This window comes from Clinocottus analis, unplaced genomic scaffold, assembly GCF_023055335.1.
Source record: "Clinocottus analis isolate CAN_PGR_092001 unplaced genomic scaffold, fCliAna1.0.p SCAF_18, whole genome shotgun sequence".
NCBI lineage: Eukaryota > Metazoa > Chordata > Actinopteri > Perciformes > Cottidae > Clinocottus > Clinocottus analis.
This window is the reverse complement of record NW_027175909.1, coordinates 11,028,622-11,056,477: the sequence shown is the minus strand read 5'-3', so window position 1 is coordinate 11,056,477 and position 27,856 is coordinate 11,028,622. Positions and strand designations below refer to the sequence as shown.

Below are 27,856 nucleotides of genomic sequence, written 5' to 3'. Positions count from 1 at the left end.
CACATCCTTGTCGGTATATGCCTCTTCCGAGCGGTCACATTGCACTTTGCCAGCACAAAGGCATAAAAAAGCACCAGTTTCCTATACTCTCCAAGTATTTTGCCAACAGAAAAACAAAAATGAAGTTATAGTTTAGCTCCTTCTGAGGGAAATTGTTAGCTCTTTAACTGCTTAATGCTTTATTACATTCACCAGCTACAGCAACCTTTTTTCGCCTACTGTTTGGTGCTGAACAGGTAGCGTACAGATGGTTGATTTGGGAATTTTCACTACAAAACAAATACAGCAGTCATTATACATTGGTACAAACTAACATTGTGCAAACTTGCAACTTTAATAATGTTGTACAGTACGATTTCAACAGCAGTCTTTACAATGCACCAACCTCCATTTTCCCCAATAAATAGAATTTCATGTTTACTAAGCTAATTACTATATCTTCCTCAAAGGTTTTACATTTATTGGTGGACAGCGATGTCATCACAACGTTTTCTTTTTTCCATAATAAAGTGGGGTTTCCATGTCTCTAAGGATTATCAATTTACAGTCACTGTCAAGGATCAAATATAGTCATTCAGTCACAAATCACATTGAATTGTAGAAATCTTTGGTAAATTTAACAATTCAATGTTACTAAACTCAAAAGCAAAGAACCATCAAGGTCAAACAGGCTAGTTGGACACACTTCTAGAAATACATATGTTCTGTTTTCTCGGATTTCTCAGACAATTCCGACTTATTTCCAACTTCAATTTAAGGATTTACTTTTAAGTACTTGAAGATTTTGAGTTATTATGCAGCATAACAATGTGCACCCCATAACCTGACAACAAAATCAGCACAGTAATGAAGGCACTTCATTCTGTAAGAGCAGATAAATCACAGTTGTTTGAATGAAAGGTCAGACGAGATACAACAGCCTGCATAGCACAGCTCAACACAAAAAAACAAAACGTCACTCATTCTCAACAAAAAGAATCTGTCTATTGGATTATTTTTGGTAACTAAAATATTAGTTGATAGAATAGTAAAACCACTCTGATAGAAAAATTACTTTATGTATTTCCTGCTTAGAAACATATAGTATGTACATACAGTGATATAATCTTGTGTCAGTAGGAGTCCTGTACAAAGAGTCCAAGAAACCAGAGAGGGGGAGAATCCCTACAGTTGTTGTCTCTGGATTTCATGATGACCAGAAGAATTGCCTGAAGTGCTCAGATTCAGAGCGCCGCTCGGAGGACCGGAGCCGGGCTGCGGCGCCATGGCAGCGAGGGCGAGGCCTCTGTGCGGCGACGCCGAGGCAAGAAGGACCAGCTGGAGCCGGCGTCTGCTACCTGTTCCTCAGGCTCTGTAACAGACCGTAAACGTCCTCCTCCTTACTGAGGCCCTGGAACAGAGGAATCAGGTCCAGCAGCTCTGTGTCCGTCATGTCGTCGAACCAGGACTGCACTGGGACCTGTGGAGAGAGAGAGAGAGAACAGGAGGAGACTTTATTCATTTGAAGGGAGAAAAGTGCTGCATTATTGGCGAGGAGATAGTGCGAGTTTTGTGTAAATAATTAATGGAGGGAATGCATCAAAGGCATGAAGAGTGGCAGCAGCTCCACTGAGCAACTTCTCAACAGAGGAGAGAAATAACACTGGGAACATTGCCTTTAGTAGAGCACTGTTTCTAAAAACCACAGTGCGGATTAAAGGAAGATATAATCATTTACCATCATTAGTAACTTTTTCACAAACATATTTTGGTTGCAACCGTGTACTTTTGACCCCAATTTTAAAACATACCGTCTCCTCGGAGCCGACATTTATATATTTAGATTCCCCCGATAACCATCCATGTTTTGGAGGCATGTAAACGCAAGTTGATATGAACTCAAGAGTGAACAAAAGCAGCGAGATCGTTGTGACAAACACTAAAAAAAGATCATCAGATGCCGTATTGGGCAGAATAATAATTTTAAAAAAAATTGCGAATCCCTAGCAATTATTTTCAGGTAACTCAACTCACAATCCAGCCTTCTCTCACCTATATTCATTTTGACACGCTTGTATGCATGTATTCATTGTTAAACCAACATTTGTATTATTCACATGTCTAGTAATCAGTTCAGGACCTGGCCTGATGCTGAGCGTTCTCAATACCTTAATAAATTAAGCTTAATCGCCGTCATGCCCCTTCGTCTTCCCCTGACTGAGTGGATCAATGACCCAACACAGCGGCCAATATTCTTCATCCGGGCACCTTTACATATGTGATTGATCCGCCAGTAATTGTTCGGCTGAGTGTTGTCTGCAAATACACAACCTATTAATAAAGTCCCTCCACTTCCGGTGTCCCCCATGGGACCACATTTCAGTTCCACGGTTCAACATCAAGAAGACGGACTTACTGCATTCTCCGGGTGGAAGATATAGGAGGCAGGCGAGTTGTCTATGATGATGACTTTACTGAGCTCTCGGCCCAGCCGGCTGAGGTCTTTGACGTAGTTTCCTCTGTGGAAAACGCATGATTCCCTGAAGAGTCGGTCGCGAAACACCCCCCACTGGTCCAGGAGGTCTGCCACAGGGTCGGCGTACTGAACGCACCAAAAAACAGCCAGCAGGGTTAACACAGTGTTGAAGCCACATCTCGTGTCATCTTAAGTTATGAAAACGTCTGCGCAAACCTTGGCTAAGCTCGCTGTGAAGAGGACGCATTCAAAGAGCTCCCCCATCTTCTGGAGGAACTCGTCCACGTGGGGCCTCTTCAGCACGTACACCTGAAACGAAGGCACGAAAATAAACACAGCGGTCGAGTACCGAGGTCAAATGTCTGATGAGATTAGATTAGTGTCAGTGGGGCGCCGCTGAGGAACTGATTAGTGGAAAGTTTTATTGTGTCCAAGTTTTAGTGGTGTAATATGTTTTTTAAGCAATTCCATGATGGGCTTTGAGCCTTGATCCTTAGGTCAGAAAGGTTAGCTCATGGTTTGACTCATTGAAGTGAGAGTTAGGACGAGATATTGCACTTTGTTTCTTATTACTTGAGGCTGTTTCACAGATTTCACTGGTAATTTAATCCTTAGTTTTGTCATTAGCTGTCATATTTGATAACGTTAGAATAAAATGCAGTCAATAAAAAAAAAAAAAGAAATACATCAAAAAATGCCGTAACCTTAATTCCACATACAGTCTATAATTCATCATAAAACTTGAATACAATCATTTCAAATTTTCTCAATATTTCTAAAATTGCCCTGAAAAAGGAATAAACACACGGCCACATTTGAAGTTTTATTAAAGACTCTTAAAGTACGATACATGCAAGTGTCTGAACTAGCCTGTTCAAACAATACCCAGCCCTTCACAACAACAGACGTTGTGTCAATGTTTGCCATTCATGCTCGTCTTCCTCCGCTTCAGTCGGTCTCCAGAAGTCAGTCGCTGACCCCGAGTGCAAGTAATGAAGCATAGGCCGAGACGGATACAGAAAGCCTATCCTGGATTACTTGAACCAGGTCACAGCTACAGTCGGGCTGCTTCTGCTTCAAACAGGACGCAGAAAATAAACCATTGTACAGAAGCACAACAATTCTAGTCACAATGACTAGAATAAACGGCGCCTCTGTTCCTTCCTCTTTGCTGTGTTTTCTCTCTCAAACACAGACCTTTTTAATCAGAGAAGAATCTCTTCAGCCGCTCTCTCAACAGTACCTTCAACACATGTGTTTACCAGGTGACGGTGTCGCGTCACATCTATCTTTACAGCGAGCGAAGGCACACAGAATAAAATGTCATGAATTCAAGGAGGAGTGTATAAGCTGGCCCACTTTTGACATAGCCATGAGATAATAGAGAATAATAAATACTAAAGAGAAGAAAATGGAGCCGCAGCTTTCGAGGGAGATCTTATAAATTAATACATATTCATGTTTTATTCAAGCCCACTTCTCGAAATCCACCATATCAGTGCAACAGTACCTGATGAACAGTCCCATCAATCTCCACTGGAACAATGAAGTCTGCATTGCTGATAGGCTGCAGGAAGACAAGAGACAGAGAAATGGTTAAAAAAAAAAGTTGTGTTTTACGTGCTTAAAACAGCAGAATCTGACGCGGAAGCAGCTGAACTGCAATTTTGTTTGAAGAAAAATAGAGGAAGGTAAAAATAGTCCGATAAGGTTCCCCAGGCTAACTAGGGAGTCTTTAAGTAGACTGTGGTTCCCTCTGCTCCAGCACTCTGTTTCTCAGTGTTAAATAAGAACCAGGAGCCAGACTCCGGGGAGAAACCTGGGAGCCGAACAAGATGACAGACGTGAACGTGGGACAGCAGTACCAACTTGTGTCATCTTTGAAAGCAAGAAAAGAAGAGCGAGGAGAGGTGCAGGAGGTGGAGGAAGATGCTGTGGTGTGGGTGGAAGACAAGTGGAGGACGTGAAGACGAGGATGAAAGGATTAGGTGGGTGGCACGGCAGTGTCATGTCAGAAAGAGAGAGAAAGTAAAAAAGGTGACACAGAAGCAGAGGAAAAGAAATTTGTCTGAGTTTGAAGCAGCACAAAGAAAGCTTTTCCAGCTGTCACCTGGTCTGTTGTAGACACACACACACAAAAGGATTATTTAGAAGCTGTATTGACTGTAATTAATCTACTCATATTTTAAAAAATGCAGGTAAATCTGCAAGAACAATATTCTTTTGTGAAGTAATGCTTAAGATGACTTAAATCCAACACTGACTAAGTTATAATCTTTTCACATGTATAATTCTGAACACATTTTAGGATGATTACTGAACTACAGCTAGCTAAGCTACTACACTTGGATGTCGTTGTTTTAACCTATACTTTATATTTCCAGGTATATTTACATGTTGTTGTTGTTTTTTTTCTCTTCTTAACTTCGTTCTGACCAAATATGTCAAATTATTGATTTTGGCAACACTTTACTGAAAGACATCCAATTTTGCATTCATACACAGCCCTTTGACCTTCCACATGTCACTTGTTTAATCCTTCTAATATGAACATGATGGCGACAAGAACAATGGGAACAATAGACCTACTGTATTAGAGATGTTTGGTGATGCAAGAGTGATACAATGCACAATCAAATATCCAGATCCCAGACAGATGACAGACAGATGTGAGTTTTTCTTCCACGGTTCAATTTTGTAATACATTCAGCTAACGCTTACGCCGGAGAACGTAAAGACTACAGCCTCCATTGTCTAAAAACAGAACTGGTAATGAGCCAAACCAGTGACAGGCATTGGTCCAACTTTCACAAAGAGCGAGAGAGAGAGAGAGAGAGAGAGACAGAGAGACAGAGAGAGAGACAGAGACAGAGACAGAGACAGAGAGAGAGAGAGAGAGAGAGAGAGAGAGAGAGAGAGAGACAGAGACAGAGACAGAGAGGAAAGAGACTTGTTATCTGTCTATTGCTCTCCTACTGAATTGCTCCATCATCTGAAGCCTGAACACACAACTGCTGCTCTGTAATGGGCCCGGACCCGAGACGGCGAGAGATATGGGTAATGGAAGAAGATGTATGTGTGAGAGAGATGGAGGGAGAGGGTTGAAGTAAATGGTTAGAACGGAGAGTATTTGTTTTGTGGATCTCTGCTGAACCAGTGCTGGTATTACTGTCCAAACCTGCCTTGGAAAAACACTTCCATGTCTCATTATAGCAGGTTTTTAAATAAAATCACCTTCATTCTCACTTTTTCAAACTATTTTATGGCTGATTCTTTATTTTCTTCACTGTGCATCTTACATTTTACCACATGGGCAAAAGTATTGACATCCTCCAGACACTTTAAAAAACGAGCAAAGAGAACACTAATAATATAAGCCTTTTAGGGATAACATTTATTTTCATTATTGATTAATAGGCAAAAAAAAACAACATAAAATGCTGATTTTCTTTCTCAATTAATTGATTCATTTTTTTACATTTCCTTTTCAACTCTCAAGCTTAAGAAGGACCAACTATGTCTTAGATTATGTGCTTTGTTTTTCTTGATTCAGGCCATTTGGTGTCAGTTAATCTTAATGCGACTGCATCATAATACGAGTGAGCATCTGACTTTTTGGGAACAATTGCAACACACTGATGGTTTTCTGTTCGGCACAGAGCCTTGACCTCAACCTCAACCCCATCAAACACCTTTAAGACGAAGCAGATGCCGAATGCAAGCCAGGCCTTATCACCCACATCAGGGCCCGACCTCACTTATACTCTTGTGGCTAAATGGGCTCAAATCCCAGCTGCCAAGGCTCAACATCTTATGAACAGCCTCTGCGAAAAAGGTCGCTATACTCAAATGAATGCCCATGATATTGAAATGAGGATGCTTTTTATTTTATTTCAGCACTTTATATTTGTTTTCTCCTCTACGGTAGCATTGGTTTTAAGAAGTATTATATAAATAGGCTTCGCTATTATTATCATATATCCTATATCAGCCATTTTTACACATTGAACACACACTGGATCTAATCCTGGAGGAGCCTTGAGAATGTTCTTTTCATCCATAAAATACAGGATGAAGCATACAGTATGTCATGTGTTATGTAACGTTTCCCTTTTAGTCGATGTCCATCTGTGAAATGTCCTCGTCTGTTCTGATTGTTTTTCTGCACTAATTGTCTAATTCCAATGGGCACGTATACATTTATTTTATTAAAGTGCTTCACATTTTGATCCAGAATTACCTCCTAGCGTCACGTCTAGAAATAAATATGCTTCAGGCAACCCTGCAGGCTTTTGGACAGAAGTGAAAATGTAAAGTTTCGGTCATTTCGCTACACTCTCTTCCTCTTCCAACTGATTTTCATACATTGCATTGCTTGAATCTATTTCATACCGCATATCATCTCTGAACTAAATGCATTTTGACAGACTGAGTTTACAGTGTGCAACTGAGTTCTCTCAAAGGGGAGGGAAAAAAGGAGTTTTCTGTGAGTTTCTGGCTTGTTTTGTTAGGGGAGGAAAATAAAACACTTTTGATTTTTAGAACAGATCCAGGATTTCTAGGAAATTCGTCCCGCGGTCATTCAAGGCAACGGCCCTCTGCATTGGACACACCCTGGTGTGCGTGTGTGTGGCCCCATACTGGCTTGTGACTGTAATGGGTGGGTCCAGTGCAGTGTGTGAACATTTTTTCTCCTCCTTTTACTTTCCACAGTCATTTTCATATGAAAATGTACTCAAAGCGTTTTTCTCTGCAGTTACTTGAATGAACAAACGGTTTCCTTTCACAGCTGAATAACACTAGAGCAAACACAAGCTATTCTTCAGCTTCACCTTGAGCTCTTTTCCTGCGCACAACTCTCTGGCTTTCTCATGCCGAGGACAAAAGGCACAGAGGCACAGATACAGAAGCCACAGACGTAATAGGATCAGCTGAGGCAGAGCTGTGCTGAAGTGGGTCTCCGGGTGCGCCAGGTGTGTCAGTAGGGGGAGGACACGTCAGTCGATATGGCCTCATCATTTGTTATATCAAGAACCTTCCGTGGCTGAAACTATTTGTCCGTATTGGTCTTACACTTGCAAATGATTTAAGATATTTAACCAACATGATGAGCTCAATCCTACGTCACAGTCTGGAGGGACCACCAACGACCAAAGCGCATACAGTAAGACGTATGTGCCGTCAATGAAACATCATGGGTTCATTATCAATCACGACCTTCGGATACTTTCGACGTGACTGTACATTGTCAAATGAAGAAGTGCTGCCATAAAAACAAGCAAGCAAACGTTTCTTTTTTTACACAAGTTCCAGTGAAAATCATGTATCCCCGAATGTTAGCGATGCTAGCAGTGCAGCTCTTGGCATTGTTGCTCTGCTATATTGTATCAACAACTATTAGATAACTAGCATTTTTTAGCACGCTAACACCATAAACTCAGATGTGACCAAAGTTAGCATTGTCAATTGAAGGATTTTTAGCGCGCTGACATTAGCATCTAATATGTAGGTGGTTGACTTCCAGGGTATGAGTAGGCAGTGAAGGGTTTAAGGTTGCTAGCTCATGAAAAGCTGACATTATATCGATACAGTCCATGTTTTTTTCACAAGACAGAGATGATATTTCCTGCCAAACAACTACTGGTCATGCTGATGAACCGCGTGATGCAGAGGATGGATTGGTTGCCATGCCAACATCTTGTTATAGTACCAGCGAGGCCTTTCTCTTGTTCTTACTGGTGTATAAAAGCCATAATACCCTAACAGGCATATTTTCCACAGATTATGTGTACTATCTCAGTGGTGCTAATTGTCATCAGGCCACCATGCCAATATTCACAGCAAAGAATGTCATCTTCCAGATTTATTTTTGTTTTAATCCTATTATCCCTCTTAGGCTGGGAAATAACAACATGCCACGACTGAAACACTGAGTATCTTTACTCCTGTGCGTACTTGAGGATTTGTGTGTGCGTGGGTGTGGCAAATTACCTTGAAGGAGCTGTGTACGAGGGTTTCGTCCAGGTCGATCACCACACAGTTCTTGCCGTAGTCATCTATACTGACCTCTGGCAGGAGGAACTTGGCTGGAGGCTGCAGAGACAATGCACACCTTATTACGTTATTGTGCATACACAGCGATTCATAAGAGGGAACAGACGGCAAATTACACTCACACACACTCATACTGAGGGTGATATGATGAATGATGTCTCAGTTTGAGTGTTGGAGATTATCACACCTATTTGGGTGACACTAAAGAAACACTTAACGGCATAAATAACCTGCGGGGAGGTGTTACTTTGATACTTATCTGGGCTGTTTGTCGTTGTAATATTGCAAAATAGCTTAATAGTATTTCTTTCTAGTATTTAAAGATGACTATTCCATCAAATTGTCAAGCTTCAGAAAATCTGCAACATGTTCTTTCACCAAACGTGATACAAATTCTCGATCACGAGGATTTCCTGAGACAGCATAATTAATCAAGCTTACTAAAAGCTAAAAATGAGTTAACTAATTTAGAGCGTGGCTAAAAATTAGTATTGGTATATTCATAAAATATGGATAATGCAATGTGTGTTGGACGCAATGAACTGTCTTCAATTGTTGGCAATTACACGAAAAAAAAGAAGTTTAAAATATATTAACCTAAATTAATATCTAGGCCTCTTTTTTCATTATCTGGATTTTATAGAGTCTTGTGTGTGTGTGTGAAATTATTGGATATCAAATAGCTTCATCTCTTTTCATTAGTTATCGAGTATTGTTATTATTATTATTATTATTATCTGTAAAGTCATTTAGTCAATAAAAGGTCAATCACAAGTGTTCAGACTCCATGGTCATGCATTTAAATTGATTGCATAATTCAACAGACAGCCCAAACCCTTAATTTATTTTATTTAAAACAATAATAAGACTGGAAGAAAACTGCAGATACTCTCAGGGAAAAAGTTTCCTTGACATCTCATATCAAAACTACTGTAATATTATGACAAATGTTCCTGCGCTTGTTGTGTTCTGCTCCCTGCTAATATTCTCTGTATTATCGCACGTTGACTGAGCTCTGTGACTGTGCTGCCTTCAGGGTCAGGGGGAAAAGGAGAAATGCTTGTGTCCTCTGCCAAGCAGGCCCGGGGTTACAGACAGGCACAGGGCAGATGGTGAGGCCGTAGGGGGCACACACACACGTGCACACGCACCCACACACACACACACACACACACACACACACACCTATATAGAGGTGAAGAGCAAGGACTCTGTCAATCTCACACATACACTTGTGTTGCTGCTCAATATGCCACCCGTTCTCTGCATGTGTCTGTGTTTTCGTGCTGTCTGTATTTATCACGTCTTATCACGGGACTGCATGCTGATGCATCATGGGAGGATTCCCTGTGAGCAAGGACACTGAATGACATCCTGTCAGGCCGTGATGAATGTGATTACATGCAGATTGAGCAAAGAAAGAGGGATTGATTGGGACCTTGACATTTTCTCTAGCGAGCTTCACGGAGATTAAGAAGCGCCTCACCTGAAGCCACAGCCAGGGGGCGCCATCCCAGACTGATAACACAAAACAATGGTTTCAACTCCAGTTTGTTTTTGGTTTGGTTCTTAAAATTAGAATCACAAATGAATATGGGATGCATTTGTATCATTTGTCAGAATAAATTAACAGTGATTTTTAAAATAATTCATTGGTTTGGGGATTATATGGGCGAGGTGTTCAAGGTGTTCATAACGGCTGTAACATTTTATTATGCATTTAATCTATTCATCAATGTCTCTACAATGATGTTAATTATCTGTAAATACTTCTTCAATCCCATGTCAAATGAGCATGAAAGTCATGAGATGCAGCTAAACGTTATTGGGTTTTAAGGATTATGGATGAACTATTGACATATATCAAGACACACCTAAAAGTAATCTAATTGCAGTTACATTGTGACGTGTTATGAACCATTTAAGTGAGTGTTAATTGTTTATAACTGTATTTGGTATGAGTAAGACAAGTTTCAGAGATGTCTTGTTTGTGTAGTTCCTATGTTGTGTTAAACTTTGAGTTACAGTAAAGAGCCATGTAGACAACCTGTCCGGGTCAGCTCGAGTTATTTAAGTCGCCTCTCAGAGTCCCCGCCGGACCCTGCCGGGAATACAAAGAGCAGACCTTATCACCACATGCCCTTCCTGCCGTTGACGGGAGGTGTGGTGTAGTTTAAAGCTTGCCTGCAATGTAGGATGCTGTGAGTGTGAATATCCTAAATTACAGTGAACCACAGGCAAAATAACTAAACAAATGGCTGCTTTAGCACAAACAGAGCGAGTGAATTTCTGACCTAGTACAAGCCATTGAAACCAAGCCCTCCTTCTAAAGGACAGACAGTAGTTCATTGACCACCGAGTGCATAATCCCAATGTAATTTTGCTCAATACAGACAAATAACTAATTCAATCAAGTGTTTTCAGGGCGAGTCATTCATTTGTTGATCCAAAGTGCAGCTGTAAAGGTCTCAATGAATCTGATCTAATGAGGAAATCAATCTCACGTTCTGTTCCAGTGATTTGATGAACACGGGAGAAATGGACAAAGTCTGAGATGAATCACATGACAATGAATGGATTAGGATTACTATTGAGGGGGGGCAGCCCAAAGCAAAGCCCTGAAAGCGACACGATGGAACAGCGCGAACAAAAAAATCACCTTTGGGCCAATATCCACATGCAGCTATGAAGCAGGGAAGAGGTTACTGAGATGGCGCGAGATGAATAAAAATTAAAGATAATAATACATACACTGGGGATGGGGATGACCTGGACCTGGTCACACTGGAGAAAATATACAGAGCGAGAGAGAGAGAGAGAGAGTGAACGAGAGAGAGAGAGTGAGAGTGAGAGAAAGAGAGGAGAAGAAATTTACTATGTTGTAATCAACAAATGCTTCGGGAGAAAAAGAGGGGGAAAGACGGAGAAAAGGGACGAATAGTACACCCTGTGATAGTGAGAGCAACTTGCCCAAAAACAAACAGAGCTGCCATAGTAACAAACATTTTTGGCCAGAAATCCAGCAACAGCACGCTGCTGGGAGGGACTCCGAATGCAGCCAGGCGCTATATCAAGGCTTTTTATGGAGAAGGTCGCGAGGTTCACTCCAAATTAATGAGGACTCATTTGTTAGGTAGGGGGTCCGGAGCGGGTCAGCGCTGACCACATGTATAGTATCTGTAAAGGGCCACACATTCCTCCCCTGAATGAGAGACATTTACACGTGAACAGGAGTGGAAATGTGATACGACGCCGCTCCATTTATAGCCCGGCGTACCTGCCTTGGCAGCAGAACACTGTGTTTGCGGAGGAGCTCGAGGGGTTTTGGCGCCTTTTTCCCCGTGGCCAGAACCTTCGCTTCACACATCCTCACTACACTGGTCAGAGTGTGTGTGAGGAGAGGGGGAGGCGCGGGGGCCAGGCAATCCATCACACCGGACACACACAAGGCCCACTTTATGGGGGATTAAAGCAGTGTGTGTGTGTGTGTGTGTGTGTGTGTGTGTGCATGTGCGTGTATGCATGTGTGTGTGTGTGTGTGTGTGTGTGCGGACATGTGTTGTCATGGGTATGTGGCAAGACTCGACCAGAGAGAGAGAGAGAGAGAGAGAGAGCGACTGTGCATGTGTGTTATTTTGTGTGCGCGGATGTGTGCGTAGGCAGATATCGAAGAATGCGCGATGGGAAGCGAGCCCGTATTTTCAAGCAGTGGATGGTAAACAACCTCTGGGTTCAGCGGGTTTGAAGCAGCTGGAAAAATTTGTGGAGGGAGCTCAGCGGAGGCAGCACAGCGCCTCAGCTCTCTGCAGGAAAAGGAAAACCCTAACAAGCTCCCTGTAACAAAACCAAACAAATGTTTCTGGTTACTGGACCTCTCCACGCGAACTAGGATTCCTGTTCTGAAATATCAACTCATTCCCACACGGTTGTCTTTACAGTCACGTGGATGCAAATGGTGTGCAATTTGGGGAGTCGGGCCGACAATGATGGGAGAGAAAAATGAGCTTCACCTTAGGAGGACTGCCGTTCTCCTCCGGCGGCGGAGGCAGAGAAAGTGTCTTGTTGTTGGCGGGCGGTGGCTCAACGTGGTAGTCATTGTAGTTGCGGAAGCAGCAGAAGAAAGGGCTGAAAATGCTCCGGCTGCGATGCTTCTTGAGGCTGCTGTTGGACTGGGAGACTGGAAGAGATAATGACAGAAGTATCCAGGTCATTTGCATATTACGGCCAGTGAAGGACAAAGTATTCCAGCAATAGTATGTACAAATCCTACATTTAATTGATCTCCCAGTAATATCTGCTAAATGAGTACTCAGTGAGGATAAATATCCCCTTTTGCATGTAATACTATAAAGATATGATATCGTATAACACGGAAAAGGGGATATATAGAGATGGATATATCACTATGAGACAAGAAATGGATCTCCTGACTTTGGTTGAAATGCTGCTTTCGTGCCATTTCACAGTAGTGTCACCTGTTTTAAAGTATTTCTGTTAATGCAAAGCAATCTGATTTTTTTTTTTAAAGACAGAAGTAAGATGTAGACGGACTGCATTCCGCATGCATCATCGCATTATTGTGACAGAAGGAGCTGAGATGTATGTTGTACAACGCGAGCGAGGGAACACAGGGACAAAAATAGACTTCATCAGAGTGCCCTCGGAGAAGGAAGTCCAGTTAATTAACATCAAGAAAGACGGAGAGAGCCAGACAGACAGATTAATGTCATATATGTGAGCGGAAGATGCAGAATCTGTGACAATACAATAAATAAAATGTTTAATCTTTCTCAATAAAGAGACCCTGAAGGTAAAGACTGAAAACCACTGAACACATAGAGGACATTCTTTATCGGAAACACCTTAGATGCAAAACTGTTTCTATTATTCAACGATATCTGACAGTAATTCAACTGAAACTTGATCCACATATTTGGAAAGAAGAGTTGATCGGAGGCAGAGGGCTGCAGAGCTCCGGGGAGAAAACAGCATACACATATAGGTCCCTGGTTACATCATTCCTCCTTTACTGTCTCTAAAGCTCATGGCCTACTTTCACACTATTGTATTATATATATATATTCTGTCTGTGAAGACGAGTAGATAAAAATAGAAATTTGGGCAGCTCCAGTGCAAAGGCTAAAATCTGACAGCGTAATTATCCTGAGGTGTTCCTGAAGTAGAAATTCTGCAGGTTTAATTGCTTTAAAGGCAATTTCTAGGCATGGAAATCCCAAATCTGTTCAGGCCTTTGAAGTGGCTGGCTTTAGCTGGAATCATCATTTTCGTGCCTCGGAGCGGCCATCACATAGCGACCCTGCGTCTCGTTAACGTGTTCATACAGCCGTGTTCATACAGCCGTGTGACACAGGCGGCCCAGTTAGCCATGCATGCTGAGGCGGTTTGCAGCCGGCTCGTGTTCCAAGAGCCTTCAGATGGGCTCCTGGATCTATCTTTGGGTTGCTCCGGCCGGATCCGACAGGCCACTTGCCGCCTTTGTTTTCTTCCGTCTTTGCCGCGGTTCTTGCTCTTCCACGATAGATGTTGCCGCGAAGCAACACTTCTTTAAACAAACGTCTTAATGCTCGGAACAGGAAGGCAACATGCTGTGATACTAAAACCTGCATGTGACTGAAGGAGGTGTTCTCTCCTTGTAGACTTCATGCACTCACTGCTGGTACAGCAAACTGATGGAAGTACACCGACTACGTCCGCAGATTTTAAAGTAAACTTGAATGTTGACTGATATATATACATAGATAGATGAATTCTTGCTGTGTTCAACCATTAATGCTTTGATTAGAGAAAAGGCCAAACAACACACTGAAAGCATTGACCCTAGAAGCGCGAGGTCACCAATCACACACACACACACACGCACACACACACACCCTTAATGACTTAATGTGGTAGAATTGAATACATATGGCATACTTTAAACTGGGGCACGACCTTTAAAATAAATGAATCAGAACATGAAAAAGGGTTGATTCTCCCAAAAGGCTGTAGTGTGAACTGGCAAAGCAGATTTGTTTAAATTTTAAGTGAGTGGGATATCCTTTGTGGAGCTCCCGGTGTTGAATATTGGCTCCATTTTTTATAAATATTGTCACTTTTGACTTAGGTTTATAAGCTGTATCTAATGGCTTTGTTAATGTTAATAAATAATAAAATGTAAAGATGACTACGAGCCATTAATGAAAGCAGCATTAGGAAGTGGTGCAAAAACTTACATACAATGTTTTCCCCATTTTGAAAGTTATATTTTTAATGAGAGCTCTACAAACACAACTGTGTTCCTTTGTGTGGCGGAAAAAAAAATCTTAAAGACTCAAAACCTGAGCAAATAAAACACAAACTATCTAGCAGTAAAATAAAGGTATGTAATTGGATATTTAACTCAGTAAGTTTCCAGTTTGGAGGGACCCTGAGTCCTCCCCTTGAAGTTGGCCTCAAACCCCATGATGTCATTATTCGCTCCTCCATTTTGAGACCAGCTACATTTTCCCGCCCTGGTCTGCTGCCCCCTGAAACCTCTCGGAGAAAAGCAGGTGGGAGAGGGAGAGCGGGAGAGAGAAGGAAGAGGGATCTTGGAATGGGAGAGACGGGCGTCGAATGGGTGGGGAGAGTCACCGAGGCGAGTCAGCCTATACTTGAGTCTGATTCTTACTCCACCCCCTCCTGCACCACCACCCTACACAAACAGAGCTCTCCTTTCTCCTTCTGACACAAACAACATAGCTGAGAGTTGACTGCTGCCGGACACCGAGCAAACACACACACACGCACGCACGCACGCAGCATATGTTCACATGTTTCGGCAAAGGGCCACGTGCACAGTTATCAACAAGCCGCATACTTCACAGATTGACACAAACTGTTTTCTTTCAAATGTCCTTGCTCAGGAATGTGACTGAGTCGGCTCGCCTTGCAGAGTAAATGCTCTGCGAATAACAGCAAAAGGTTAAAGTGCAACATTTGCCATTAAAACTACGAGAGTCCTGACCTGCATTAACACAGCAGGAAGTCAGCTGGTCAGTTCTGTCTCATGATCAGTCAAAATGCGACACTAAAGCGCAGAGGAATCAGCTGATAGTCTGCAGTTTTGCTAATGAGGGATCCACCTCACTGAAATCTAAGTAAAATGTGTTGCATGCAGGTGGTTTTACTGTATCCAACAAAAGCTCCCTGGAGAGAGAGAGAGAGAGAGAGAGAGAGAGAGAGAGAGAGAGAGAGAGAGAGAGAGAGAGAGAGAGAGAGAGAGAGAGAGAGAGAGAGAGAGAGAGAGAGAGATATGAGGCCAACGCCTCCTTTAGAGCAGGTGCAGAATTATTTACCCACTGGATACAATTCATTCGATCAACATATTCCCTTGATGTGAGAGCTGAAAAAAAAAAACCTTCCCTTTATGGCAGCGCCTGTGTCAGTGCTCCTGCTAAACATTAGGTAACAACGATGAAAGGCTCTCCAGTCAATCAGCGCTAGCCAGGGCCCCGGCTCTCTGTCACATGTTCAGGCACAACCACTAACAAGGCCGGAAGAGGGAGAAAACGCAGGAAATTCTCAGCATTCCTGACAGGAAGAGATAATCACCCCGTGACCCACAGCGTGGACTAATGCCAAGCTCCGAGAGGGAATATGATCCCTCGGCTTAGCTCAAGACTTTTGGAGGTGGCCTCTTTTTACTTGTAGCTTTAAAAGCGCATAAAGTATGCACCCAGTGAAAACACAACATGCCACATTTGAAATACGACAGTAGGTTTAAGTTTAGCTGCTCGATGACGTCTAAAAGGTTTATGTCGGGACATTCACCACTCTTGAGCCAAATGCTTCTGGCTGAGCAATTTAGCAGGACAAAATGTAAAGGTTAATTCAGGTGTATTACAACTTGGCTCTTTTTTTCATAACTCGTGGATATTATATTCAAAACGATCAACATTGGGCTCACTCAGTTCATTGCTGAGATCTGGAAATATAACCACACTAGTGGTTGGATGATCACACAGGTCTTAAACCCCAGAGCCGTGGATCTGGTAATGTTTGCTCCCAGGTCGTGGGTAAATCATACGATTTAGCAAAAACAAGTTGATTAATAATCAGTATAACTTGAACTTAATGCATTTTGATGCAGAACATCTCCTATAACGCACTAGTATTGGTAGTGCCTGTGTGACAGACCTTGACCTGCACTTCAGCAGCAGTTAGTTGACTAGCCAAGCAGGTAAAGTGTACAATACCCGGGGGGCACGAAGGTAAATGTGAGAACGATCTATGTGAATGTGCAGCTTAAATAATTAAGGTGGAAAACAGGTTGGTTTTAAATGGCACAGTCGGTTACTTCACATACACCAGAATAAAACAGCTGCCGCAGGGATTTCAAAGCTATCTCTGTTGTATAATGGGAAGAAAAGCCTCCCTGACATCGTGGCAACGAGACCTTTCCATCACCTCAAACAGTGGGCATGCTTTTTTCAGATTATTTCCTCCCTCCCCTCACTGAGATTTGCAGTGCGGGGTGTTTGCATCAAAAGTGGTATCAGTTTTCTATAGCTTATATAACAATGTGTGACGTAAAATACTTATTTGGCTGCAGACAAAATGAAGAACTGTGCTCTGCGCACATAGACTGACAGATTATCTACCATTAGCCTGGAGCCTGGGATCTATTGTTTTGAGTTGACAACATTCAGAGGTAGCGATGAAGAAGCTGTTTCTGTCTCCAGCTTTCACCAACAACAACAGACCAGCAGCGACGGGGAACTCCTTGTTGGGCGCCGTTTCATCCAAATAACAATGTGGAAGGAATCCCTGCAGATGCACACGATACCTCCGAAGGGATTTCGACATGGACTGCGACTACTTTCACTCATCTCTTTAATGTTTGCATTCATCCCTTGTTGAAAATTACAAAAATGCTGAAACATTTACACAAAAACTATCATCTTTAAAATCCTGGATTGCTGCTCGAGCAGAGCAACACTGTTGGTCCATTGGTAGTTTTAAAATGTAGCTTACTAAATAACTTAATTAGTTAGTAAATCAATATATTTTACAATAAAGCAGATGGTTTTTTCCCCCCAAAGTGACCATTTTAATGTATTGTCATCCACTCATCAGGAGCCAGTTCAGTGTCTTGCTCAAGCACACTTGGGCATGTAGACACCATGAGCCTCAAATCCAGCAACTAAGAGTCGACCGTTTCCACCAACTCTCTTCTGTTCATCCCAAAACACAGATTATTGATTGTTTCCACAAAAGAGAAATTCACACCAAATGAGGCGATCATAATTCCCAAAGATCAGCTTCCAAAACAATATTTACATCAAAGAGCCTTCGCTTCAAAATACACTTGAACACGTGTCCGCTGCGCGTACACACACACACACACAACACACACACAAACAGAAACGCACACACGGAAACGCACACAGCAATTCCAAACAGCTGAGTGGAGTTCGGTAGCATCAGATGAGCTGAGCCTGACACTTCAGCCTGTGTGTGTTCACGGGTTGGTGGGTTATGTGTGAGGCCATCAAAGCAGTAATAGCACAGTATGATAAAATAAACTCCCATTAAGCCTCCTTACTTCACCACATAGGCAGCTGAGGCCGGAGTGAAAATTACAGACTGTGGAGGTGCTGTACACTCAGTTCTAGCAGATGCCTTTAGTCACACTCACTGACCCTCAGGCATCTGCCCCTCTGGCATTTCCATACTTATCTGGGAGGATTAATATATATATATATATGCAGCCTACATGACCTTATGTAACTGGCCTTCATTCCACAACCCAGTTACATTTTGAGGAGATTTCAAACGCCGACCACTTGGTTGCCACCCCTGTATGTCGTACTGTGGGGTGCTAATTCTCCCAGCTGCTGCCGTGAACTCTGGCACAAAGACGTGGGCTGGTCTGCTCTTGCTTTCCTGCCTCAGTGGTACAGCGGCGTGGGCGCTGTGGTGGCGGTGCCTGCAGCCCCCCGGGAGGTGGGTGGGGGGGGGGGGGGGGGGGATGAGAGCCGCTGCTGCTTCTCGAGCGCTCGGCGTAATGAAGGAGATGACAAGCACGGGGGAATTAACCCACCAAGAGCTCAGGGAGAAATAATGAGGGAAATCTGTCTGTTCTGCTGCAGTTACGCAACCGGCAGCAACACAGCCCACGTTGTTTGGGGCTGCGGCACTTTATTATTTATATATCTTTTTATATTCTCATCCACTACTGTAGATGAGCCAGCGGCTCAGTGACTGATGGGAAATCCTCCATGCCTGTCGGTAAAAACACGGTATGAGATTTAATCGTCAGATGAAATTAAAGGCCTGTCTTCAGGCTTCTCTAGAGTATAAACTTGTACACCTGGTGACCCCAGAGATGTCGTCTATGCAGCTGTAAGTTGTTCAAGTGAGCTCTTAGGGTGGAATTTAAAGGGGGACTCCAACAGTTTACTATTGATCCGCCATAAAATGCAGGAATTTACAAGATGAAGCAATAACAAGATCACTACGGTCAAACTGCCTAACGCTTTGAAAGCTTCAATCCAGTGATTTACAAACCAATGAGCGACATCAAAGTGACTACATCCACTTCTCATAGACAGCCTTTTGGTAAACCCTCCCTATCTGGTGAATGACACCCTCATTAAAACCCCATATGACGAGGAAACTAATCCTGTTGTGTAAATTCAGTGCAATGACCCTTTACGTGTTGTTCTGAAACACGCAAGCACTCTTGAACTCAAACAAAACAAATTGCTTGTTATTCATCAAATCTGATTCATTAAAATTGTGCTTGCTATGAATGGAAAGAAAGCTAATAAGTAGGTCATGTATTTCTAAGTGTTGGGGAGCATGTGTGTCCTGCTTGTGTGTTGTTGTTGCCTCTGCTCTGAGAGGCGTATAACTCTACATTTACACACACACACACACAGCATGTCCTACATAGTGCCCCTTGAGATTCACAGCTGAACAGTATTCACCTCTACCTCTGAAGAGGCAGACAAATAATCCCTCTTTGTGTCTTTTGCGGCCTCCATATGTTTATTTGCTTCTCCTTCGCTCGTCGATTTAAAAATGCATAAGCCTTTTATGCCCTTCTGTCAAACATCTGACAAAGTGGCACGCAGCATAATTCAGGATGGGCGACAGAAAATCATTATGGAGAAAACATGATCTCCCTTTTAGATAGCCAATTACTGGTGATGAATGCCAGCCAGAAGGAGGCAAAAAATGCAGAAAGGCCGTCACCTTGTCAGAGGCAGACCGGGTACCTGCCTGTAACCCAAGAGACACACAGATGCTATTTGAGCACTTTCTCCTGCTCTCTCTCATTGACCCCCCCCCCCCCCCTCCACACACACACACACACACACACACAGACACACACACACTCTCTCTTTCCTCCTTGACCCCTACCTTTCTCTGATTGTATTGATCTGTTTTGACAAGGTCCGTTTGGCTAGATGGATGCTCAATTAATCCGAGCTCGTGGCCGGTCCGAGTCCGCGCTCAACAGCCCCGTTGAAAACAGGCTTTAGAGCAGCAGCATCCAGAGGCCTTCTGTGGCCGTGTGGCAGGCGGTGGCTTCTGGAGCATTAATAATGGTCTCCACTGACTCACGGCCATTGAATGCCAAAGTGTCAAGATGTACAGAAAAGGCATGAGTGATGTCATCCCGCAACAATGCCGTGCGTATAAATCGAGACATGACAAGCATGCAGCAGAAGAGTGTCAGCTTCATGTCTTCTGTATTCATTTAGGAGAAGTTTGACGAGCTGAAAGCCAACGACAGCTGCAGTCAATTACGCTAAAAACTGAAAACAGACACGAGACGCTTAGCATGAAAGGAGCACTTTTGTTTTCCTGCACTAAAATGTATATTTTATCATTCAAATCAATACAAGCTACATTATGTATGAGTGCAATCACAAGCCATCAGTGCTCAGAATGGAGATCGACTGGGCAGAATGTCATTTTATAAAGAAATCCTCCTGATAGTCTCTTCTTCAAAGCCCGGGCTGGACATTTTGAAGTAGAGGTTGCTCCAAAGCAAACAACCACAGCATATGAGTAACACTTGAGACAACATTCAAACATAAAAATGTCCCACAATGCAGTCAAACATACAGTCCAAAGCACACAGACATAAAAAGAGACCCAGAGAAATCAAACCATATTGTGTGTGCAGCACAACCAACAAACGGAATAACAAAATACTGAGAGCAGAAATATGTTGAGTTGCTGGTGTACAGCAGGCACACGTACATCTATCTATCTATCTATCTATCTATCTATCTATCTATCTATCTATATATCTATATATATATATATATCTATATATATATATATATATATAGCAATGGAGCTGGATCACAGTCCTGTGGATCTAATGAACACACACACTGGCAGCATATCAACAATATAGTGTGTAAACAGCTTTATGAAAAAGTAAAATGATGTTACAGCTCTATTTTAAACTGGAGGCCAGTGCAGAGACTTCAGAGCAGCAACCATGTGAACTCTTTTCTCTTTTTTTATACCTAAAACTGCATTCAGAGTGATGCTTTAAGTATTCACAGTCAGCCAGTGTAGGAGTGAAGAACGCGTCAAACCCACACTGTTTTCCCCTGTGGCCTCTCCGGGGATGGATTGCAGTGCGATTGCATCTCCTTCACTGTGTCTCACAGCCCATAGATCTTTACAGACCGCCTCGTGATTAAATGCCAATTTGCTTCTTTCTTTTTTCAAGCTGATTTGTTTTATTGTGAAATCTGACATTAATCGTCCTAATGCATCCTCTCTGCTGGTCGTTATAACACTTTATCAAAAATAATTGTCATTTGTTCAAAGTCCGCCATGAAGGAAAAGCACAAGAGAGGAATTATATTTATAGATATAGAACTTACAGGGCTGCTGCTTGGCTAGCTTCTAGATTTAAAATTAGGTTACATTAAAGATTGTCATAATATCAGTGTACTTTTATAATTGTCATAATTCTTTTGAAAACTTTTTTATAAGGAAATATCTGTTTAACTAGTCCTTTCAAGGTCCGAGAATGAACAATGAAAGCAGAAGGAAACAACTTGCTTAATCCATTGTTGTTGTTTTATACAGATTAAACAAACGAGAGGTGATAACATTATTTACTGAACGTTAGTTGTGGGTGGATTTTTCTTTTCACCCTTGGACAGCGCTAAGCTAGCGTTTTAGCATGTTGTAAAGCGTTGGCTAAACTCAGATACGATAGACGTCTCCTGGCTAAAGCTTATAGCTCAATGAGTGATATCAATTATCTCATCTATTGCCCTCCAAAAAGTTGTTAAAAATGCTCAGCAAATATGTTATAAATGAACGTTTATAAATTCATCATTATGGCCTAATACAAAAAACACCTTTGTAAAAAATACTGACACAAGAAAAGGAATCAGCAGGGCGATGTGAACATAAACCACGATGGTTCGGCGTTGTTTCCAACCGGAAATGAGAGACCGATACATCAACCACCACCTAAGGAAGCCACTATTGATGAATGTCTACGAGCTCAGACATTAAGTGCAATTCAGTGTTGGCGAGTCCATTGTGGATATTACAATAACAAACAAGCTCTGCGTGAAGCAACAAAACAACACACACTTACTCCAACAACACATTTATTTGCTACTTACAGGAGTAAAAACATGTCATTGCCTCTTGTCGTGGGACTGAAAGAATGCAAAAGACATCAAATTAATACAATCCCACAACTTTCACTTCAGGCATGTTCATCCACACACCGAGGCCGGTCCCGCACAGTTAACAAGCTTACCAGTTAAGGGGCTTAGGCATGGAAGGAAAACATTCAACTCTTCCCAATCAACTGCCCAGTGTGGTATTGGACTAAAGTAATAAAGATGTGTCCAACACTCCAACACTTCCCTGGAGGTGCAGATAATCAGCTTTTCTGAGCAGGATGGGCTGAAATAGACTCATAAATCTGTAATAGGGGACCTGCACTTCAGAGTCCAGCTATTCTTTCCCTCTTTCTTTAATTCAAAATGGTGCACTGAATATTGACTTCACCGAACGCACAGAGCAATCCAATGTGTTTCCTGAGAGAGCTGGAAGGCTTGTGAATGCCATATTGTACGCTCAAAACATATCTCAGAAATCTACGCCGCCTATGGCCGAGTGAAAGACGGTAATCCTCCTCTCCAGAGTCCGGTCATGATGACAGCAGAGTGGCAGGTTGTGCCAGGGACTCTGAGGAAGCCAACACTCACAGTAGCTCCCCAACTGTGCCGCACACACCCCTGCAGGTGTGGTCCACACATCATAAACACGTTCTTAATGTACAGCAGCGTGTTCCAGAAACAACCTCAAAAAGCAAGCATGCATGAAATCACAGGTTTTTTTTTATTTCTGGCAATACAAATATGTTCTAACCAACAAGGCTTTGAGGGCATAACTTGAACACGCCTTACATGAATCCCAATGCCTGCTGCTCCTCCTTGTCTATGCTTCTTCTAAAATGAAATATCTCATCACCAGCGAAGACATTCACAGAAGCCAGACAGAGTACCTCGACCTTGTTTTTTAAAGGCAGGGCGTTAATGGGCTCTGTGACACTGTCTCGCTGCAGCCATGAGCCATTGGAGTAATGACATGAGCACATGGCCAATTACACCTCTTCAGGATAATGCATATTATTCAGCCAGAAAAAAAACATGCTGTTTTTCCCCAGAACTAATTTATTTGAAATAAAAAGTCAAAACTGTTTTTACGAGAACCCCAGGAGAACCATTAAGCCGCGTGAAAGAGGCAAAACTGACAAACACATTGTTGTGCAACACGAGCGCACACCTAAGAATAAAAGTGCTGATGTTATGTTTTCTTATTGAAAACAAAGCCCATGAAAAGAGCAAAATTAAAAAACAAACTCACAAGAGTTGTCTGTTTACCCAAACAATGCATATAGCTTGTTTCTATGTGCCATAAAGCTCTATTGCTCTTTTGAGATATTTTATCATTACTATACACATTCCATCAGGTAAGCAAAACAAGTATTGAGGGACTGATTAACTTAATCTATACGAATATCTATATGTATGCTTTATTTTAAATTATAATATAGTGAAGAGGTTTATTTTTTTAAGGGTTAACTTTATATTTTTAGTGTTAGGTTGTGTTTGCCATCACTCACAGTGCAGCAGCGAAGAGCTAAACTCAGATTTGACCTAATCTCATTAAATTAAACAGCCCGTCCGTTGATACCTGTCGGACTGTGAAGTTATGACACCAAAGCCTCACAGAGGAGCGACGGAGACGGAGGCTGACCGCCCTGTGACTCGCGTTGCGCCGTCAGTCCGGTCGTTGCATTGCATTGCATCAGACCCTGAAAAGTAAGTCTGCCAATTGAAAAGCCTCATTTGGGTTATCTCCGCCTCCTCGGAGTTTATGAGTACAACATTTCGGTTTGATCTCAGAAAAAAACGACATTGTGATAAAAGAAATGCTGCGAATGTGTCCGCAATTATCTATCTGATGAAGTTCACCTCCAACAGGCGGAAAACAGCCTCGTATCCACCCGCAGCATGGCACGATTGACTTTGTGCCAACTCACGTGCCATGTCTGAAGAAAGAAACCGCCCCAAATTATGATTCCAACCCACACCTAATTTAACGTAATCCATAATTCATAAAGATATATTCTCCACCTGACCAAATGTCCCCATAAAAAATTGGCTCTAATGAATTACTACGTCTTTGCTTGGAATGAAACTGATAGGACTCTGAAAATAGCCTGCCCGTGCTCTAAAATATTCAGCATGTGTGTGTGTGTGTGTGTGTGTGTGTGTGTACGTGTGTGTGTGTGTGTGTGTGTGTGTGTAATCATTAGTGGCTTCAGCGAAGCCCAAGCAGGTCACAGAGTAACTGTCCTGGACAACAAGTGCTGTTTGTTGTCTGCTTTGACAGCCAGTGATGAAGGGCAGGGACTCCATTCAGGAAGTGTGTGTGTGTGTGTGTGTGTGTGTGTGTGTGTGTGTGTGTGTGTGTGTGTGTGTGTGTGTGTGTGTGTGTGTGTGTGCGTGTGTGTGTGACAGCAGCCATTTCAGTGTGTGTGTCGTGTCCTCTCTGGTCAGCGGCTGACCCTGGGTTTCATCCCGCCAGATTAATCGTGGGATTCCGCATGTCATCTGGGATTTACTGTTCAAGACAAACAGGATTTTGCAGACAAAAAAGTGTGGGAACTGATTAAAAATGTGCTAAAAGCAGCACTCGAATTTTTCTTCGAACTAATTTCCTGGACGATGCTTCATCACTTAAGTCAGCAGCGAAGCCGTGTGTTTGCTGCTAGTGATTGTTTTCATTGATTTGTTTATGAAGGTTTTTAATTATCGAGGCGGCGCCACAAGATTAGAGGAAGCTGATGAGGAAAGATAAATATTGGAAACGTGGCGTGGTACATAAATCCTAATTGATCTAACCGTCGTGATCACGCAGGTCAGTTTTAGACTTCTGGTCTAGAATTATATTTGTGTCCAGATCTTCATGAGCGCCGGCCAGGAGGTCAACGAGTCAGAGTGGTTCATGTATGTCAGTGTTGCTCAGCAGAGGTGCTGCAGGAAGGTGACCTTTTCCTCAACACAGCACTGGGTGTAGCAGGAACTTGTGGTCCCTCTGGCCTTCAGGCACCCTGTGGCTCAGTGGGACGGATGCTGGTGGGAGAATGTCAGGGCCCCGGGCTCCGAACAATCGTGCCCTCCTGCTTCAATCTCCCGTGGACACATGTGTACCCCACGTGTGGTTACACAGCACCTTAAAGCCAGATTGGCGTGTGTTCTCGACTCAAATCACAAATTTTGTGACTGTCCTGCAACAGACTAGAGAAAACGCCGCTCTCAAAGTTAATGAAAACTGGAAAGCTCCCGACTCATTCGGGGGGGATTTGTCATTGATGGCATCGCCACATGGTGAAGTGGCGACTCTTGTGCAAAACAACAGAGAGAAAATGTGTTTTCGTGCAGCCGCTGTAATCTGTACGGCAGCTGTTGGGCTGTTGTTTTAGGCGCTTTTTCTTTTTTTCTTTTTTTTTACACATCTGGAAGTGGATTTCTGACCTTGTTAACGTACGTTGCCGGTCGGTTATGTGACGATTATTATGTTAAGCGCTGTACTCAACAGGCTCAACATTGCTTCAGTGAAGTGGTTTCATTCTCAGGTAGACAGGAATAAAGAAAGAAAGCAACATATATTTGTGTATCCGATACGATTACTGGCTTTTAGACTAACACATGTGTAAATATAGGTCGTTGGCGGTTTTCTTAATGCACCACAGCCAAACTGGTGACCTCTGATCATTGGTGGGGTTATTGGTAGTATGCATTAACAGAGCCAGTGATGCATAAAGGGATGTCGCCAGTGCAAGGGAGTAGAGTACCCGCCCCCTGTAGTAAGCCCAGCTCGCTCTAAACACATTTATCATCACCAAGTCGCACAACGTTAAACGTTTGAAATGAGGTTTGGTTTAGCTCGAATGAAGCCTAAAGTTAAGGCACTTCAACCGTGGTATCTGAAGCCGATGTGGACATCTCGGGCTCTGAAGGTTTCTCTGCTTCAGCTGCACAATGGAGGCTTTCCGTCGATACTCTCTGTCTTGCTGTTGAACCCAGTATCCTCTCTGCACCGAGGGCTGCAGATCAGATCCGGCAACAATCACATACATATTCCAGAGCAGGAAATCCAAATTAAAATCGCGGGCGCGCGCGTTTTTGTGTGTGTGTGTGTGTGTGTGTGTGTGTGTGTGTGTGTGTGTGTGTGTGTGTGTGTGTGTGTGTGTGTGTGTGTGTGTGTGTGTGTGTGTACGTGCGTGTAATTTCTGTGCGCCTTACCTTTATCTGGACTTGAAGAATTGCTCTCCTCCTCTTTCGGATTTGCAACCTGTGTTATTATGGACGTGTTGTCCATGGAAACGAGATGTTATGCGCCTTTCGGCTCCGGCGTTTTATTCCTTGGCAAACATTACCAAGCGCACGACAGTCCCCTGGCTGTGCACGGGCTAAAGCGTCCGCTGCTCGGAGCATTAATTTCCCATTGTATTCGCAGCATGCAGTCCCATCTCCTCCGCGGAGCTTTACGAACAAGATACAATGTCAAGCGAGGAAGACGCGTCCAAACATCCGAGGTGACAGTCCGACGTGCAGGAGGCAAACAAAGCGTCAGTCCTGCATGGAAGTCGTGTGTGCGTGTGTCCGCTGTGTGCAGGCAGCAGAGCACCCCGCCTGCTGCTGCTGCTGCTGCTGCTGCTGCTGCTACTGCTGCTGCTGCTGCTGGTCGCTCCAGTCCGGCTTCAATCCACACGCTATAATATCAACTGCGTGATGATACGCGTACTGTGTTTACCCAGAGATGGCGACCGTCCTCCTGCCACCGCGCCATGCAAGCTCACTACAACAACACGCCTCTTCAATATTTCTGTTATCCTGCTCAGCACCGGCTGGATGAAGAAGAAGAAGAAGAAGAAGAAGAAGAAGAAGAAGAAGAAGAAGAAGAAGAAGAAGAAGAAGAAGAAGAAGAAGAAGAAGAAGAAGAAGAAGAAGAAGAAGAAGAAGAAGAAGAAGAAGAAGAAGAAGAAGAAGAAGAAGAAAAAGCTCTCAGTCCGCCCACCACTCTCACTTTGGTGGTGTGTTCAGCAGCTTTGATAGAGGATTTATAAGAACGGAATTTACATTTGTGCAGGAGAATATGTTTTAAAGATGCTTCTAATCTTTTAGATTGTTCATATTTGGCACTGGATACACGTTTTATGACAACAAGGATTTTATACATAGGGAGGTCAAGAGTCCACCAGCCCCACCCACCCCAGAAATAGAGTACTTTATTTTTATTTATTTTTTTACAGCTGCTATATTCACTGCTAAAATGTCTTCTGGTAAATTTCATCTCCCTGTATAACTGATTGAATGTTGTTTTGAAGCCTTCCTCAAAATGACAGGATTATTTTGATGAAACATTTAAAAAAAAAAAATAAAAAAAAAAAATTAGAATCCAGCTTTAAAATTGTCAGATTCTCTAAAACAATACAGAGGACATGACCTTGGTGTGGCGGCTACAGCCCCATGCTACACATCTACAAGCAGGACTCTAAGCACATGATGGGTCGATTTCTACAGATGACACATTATCTTCAGTGATATTGTGAATATGTAAAACATCCCTATTTGATTTCGTTCGATTAAATTGTTGAATTTACAGAGCTACTACAGTGAATTTGAATTGTAGTTATATAATGTCGGCGGACTCACAAAATATGTTTCACTATCCCTTTTTCATAAGACATTTAAATTAAGTTTCAAACTATAATGACTTAATTAACAC

The 27,856-nt window shown here is 42.7% G+C and overlaps 1 protein-coding gene across 2 annotated transcripts; it reads right to left on the bottom strand.

Moving 5' to 3' along the window:
* Positions 1 to 247: 247 nt before the first annotated feature.
* Positions 248 to 26,969, bottom strand: ctdspla (CTD (carboxy-terminal domain, RNA polymerase II, polypeptide A) small phosphatase-like a). 2 transcript variants are annotated; one of them, XM_068582109.1, is made up of 8 exons: positions 26,371 to 26,969; positions 12,520 to 12,686; positions 11,261 to 11,293; positions 8,447 to 8,548; positions 3,966 to 4,022; positions 2,672 to 2,764; positions 2,396 to 2,581; positions 248 to 1,459 (listed from the first exon to the last, which is right to left on the bottom strand). In XM_068582109.1, the coding sequence occupies exons 1-8, from the start codon at positions 26,444 to 26,446 to the stop codon at positions 1,334 to 1,336; spliced, it is 840 nt and encodes a 279-aa protein (XP_068438210.1). In that variant the 5' UTR covers positions 26,447 to 26,969; the 3' UTR covers positions 248 to 1,333. The 2 variants fall into 2 exon arrangements, with proteins under 2 accessions (XP_068438210.1, XP_068438212.1); XM_068582111.1 differs by lacking the exon at positions 11,261 to 11,293 and having other exon boundaries at positions 26,371 to 26,966.
* Positions 26,970 to 27,856: the final 887 nt, after the last annotated feature.

Excerpts from the sequence above, each read along its gene's own strand:
- ctdspla (XM_068582109.1), bottom strand. The coding sequence starts at position 26,446 with ATGGACAACACGTCCATAATAACACAGGTTGCAAATCCGAAAGAGGAG. Across the intron at positions 8,549-11,260 it reads AGGTCATCCCCATCCCCAGT|CCTCCAGCCAAGTTCCTCCT; the intron begins GTATGTATTATT and ends TTGTCTCTGCAG. Across the intron at positions 2,582-2,671 it reads TCACAGCGAGCTTAGCCAAG|TACGCCGACCCTGTGGCAGA; the intron begins GTTTGCGCAGAC and ends TGGTGCGTTCAG.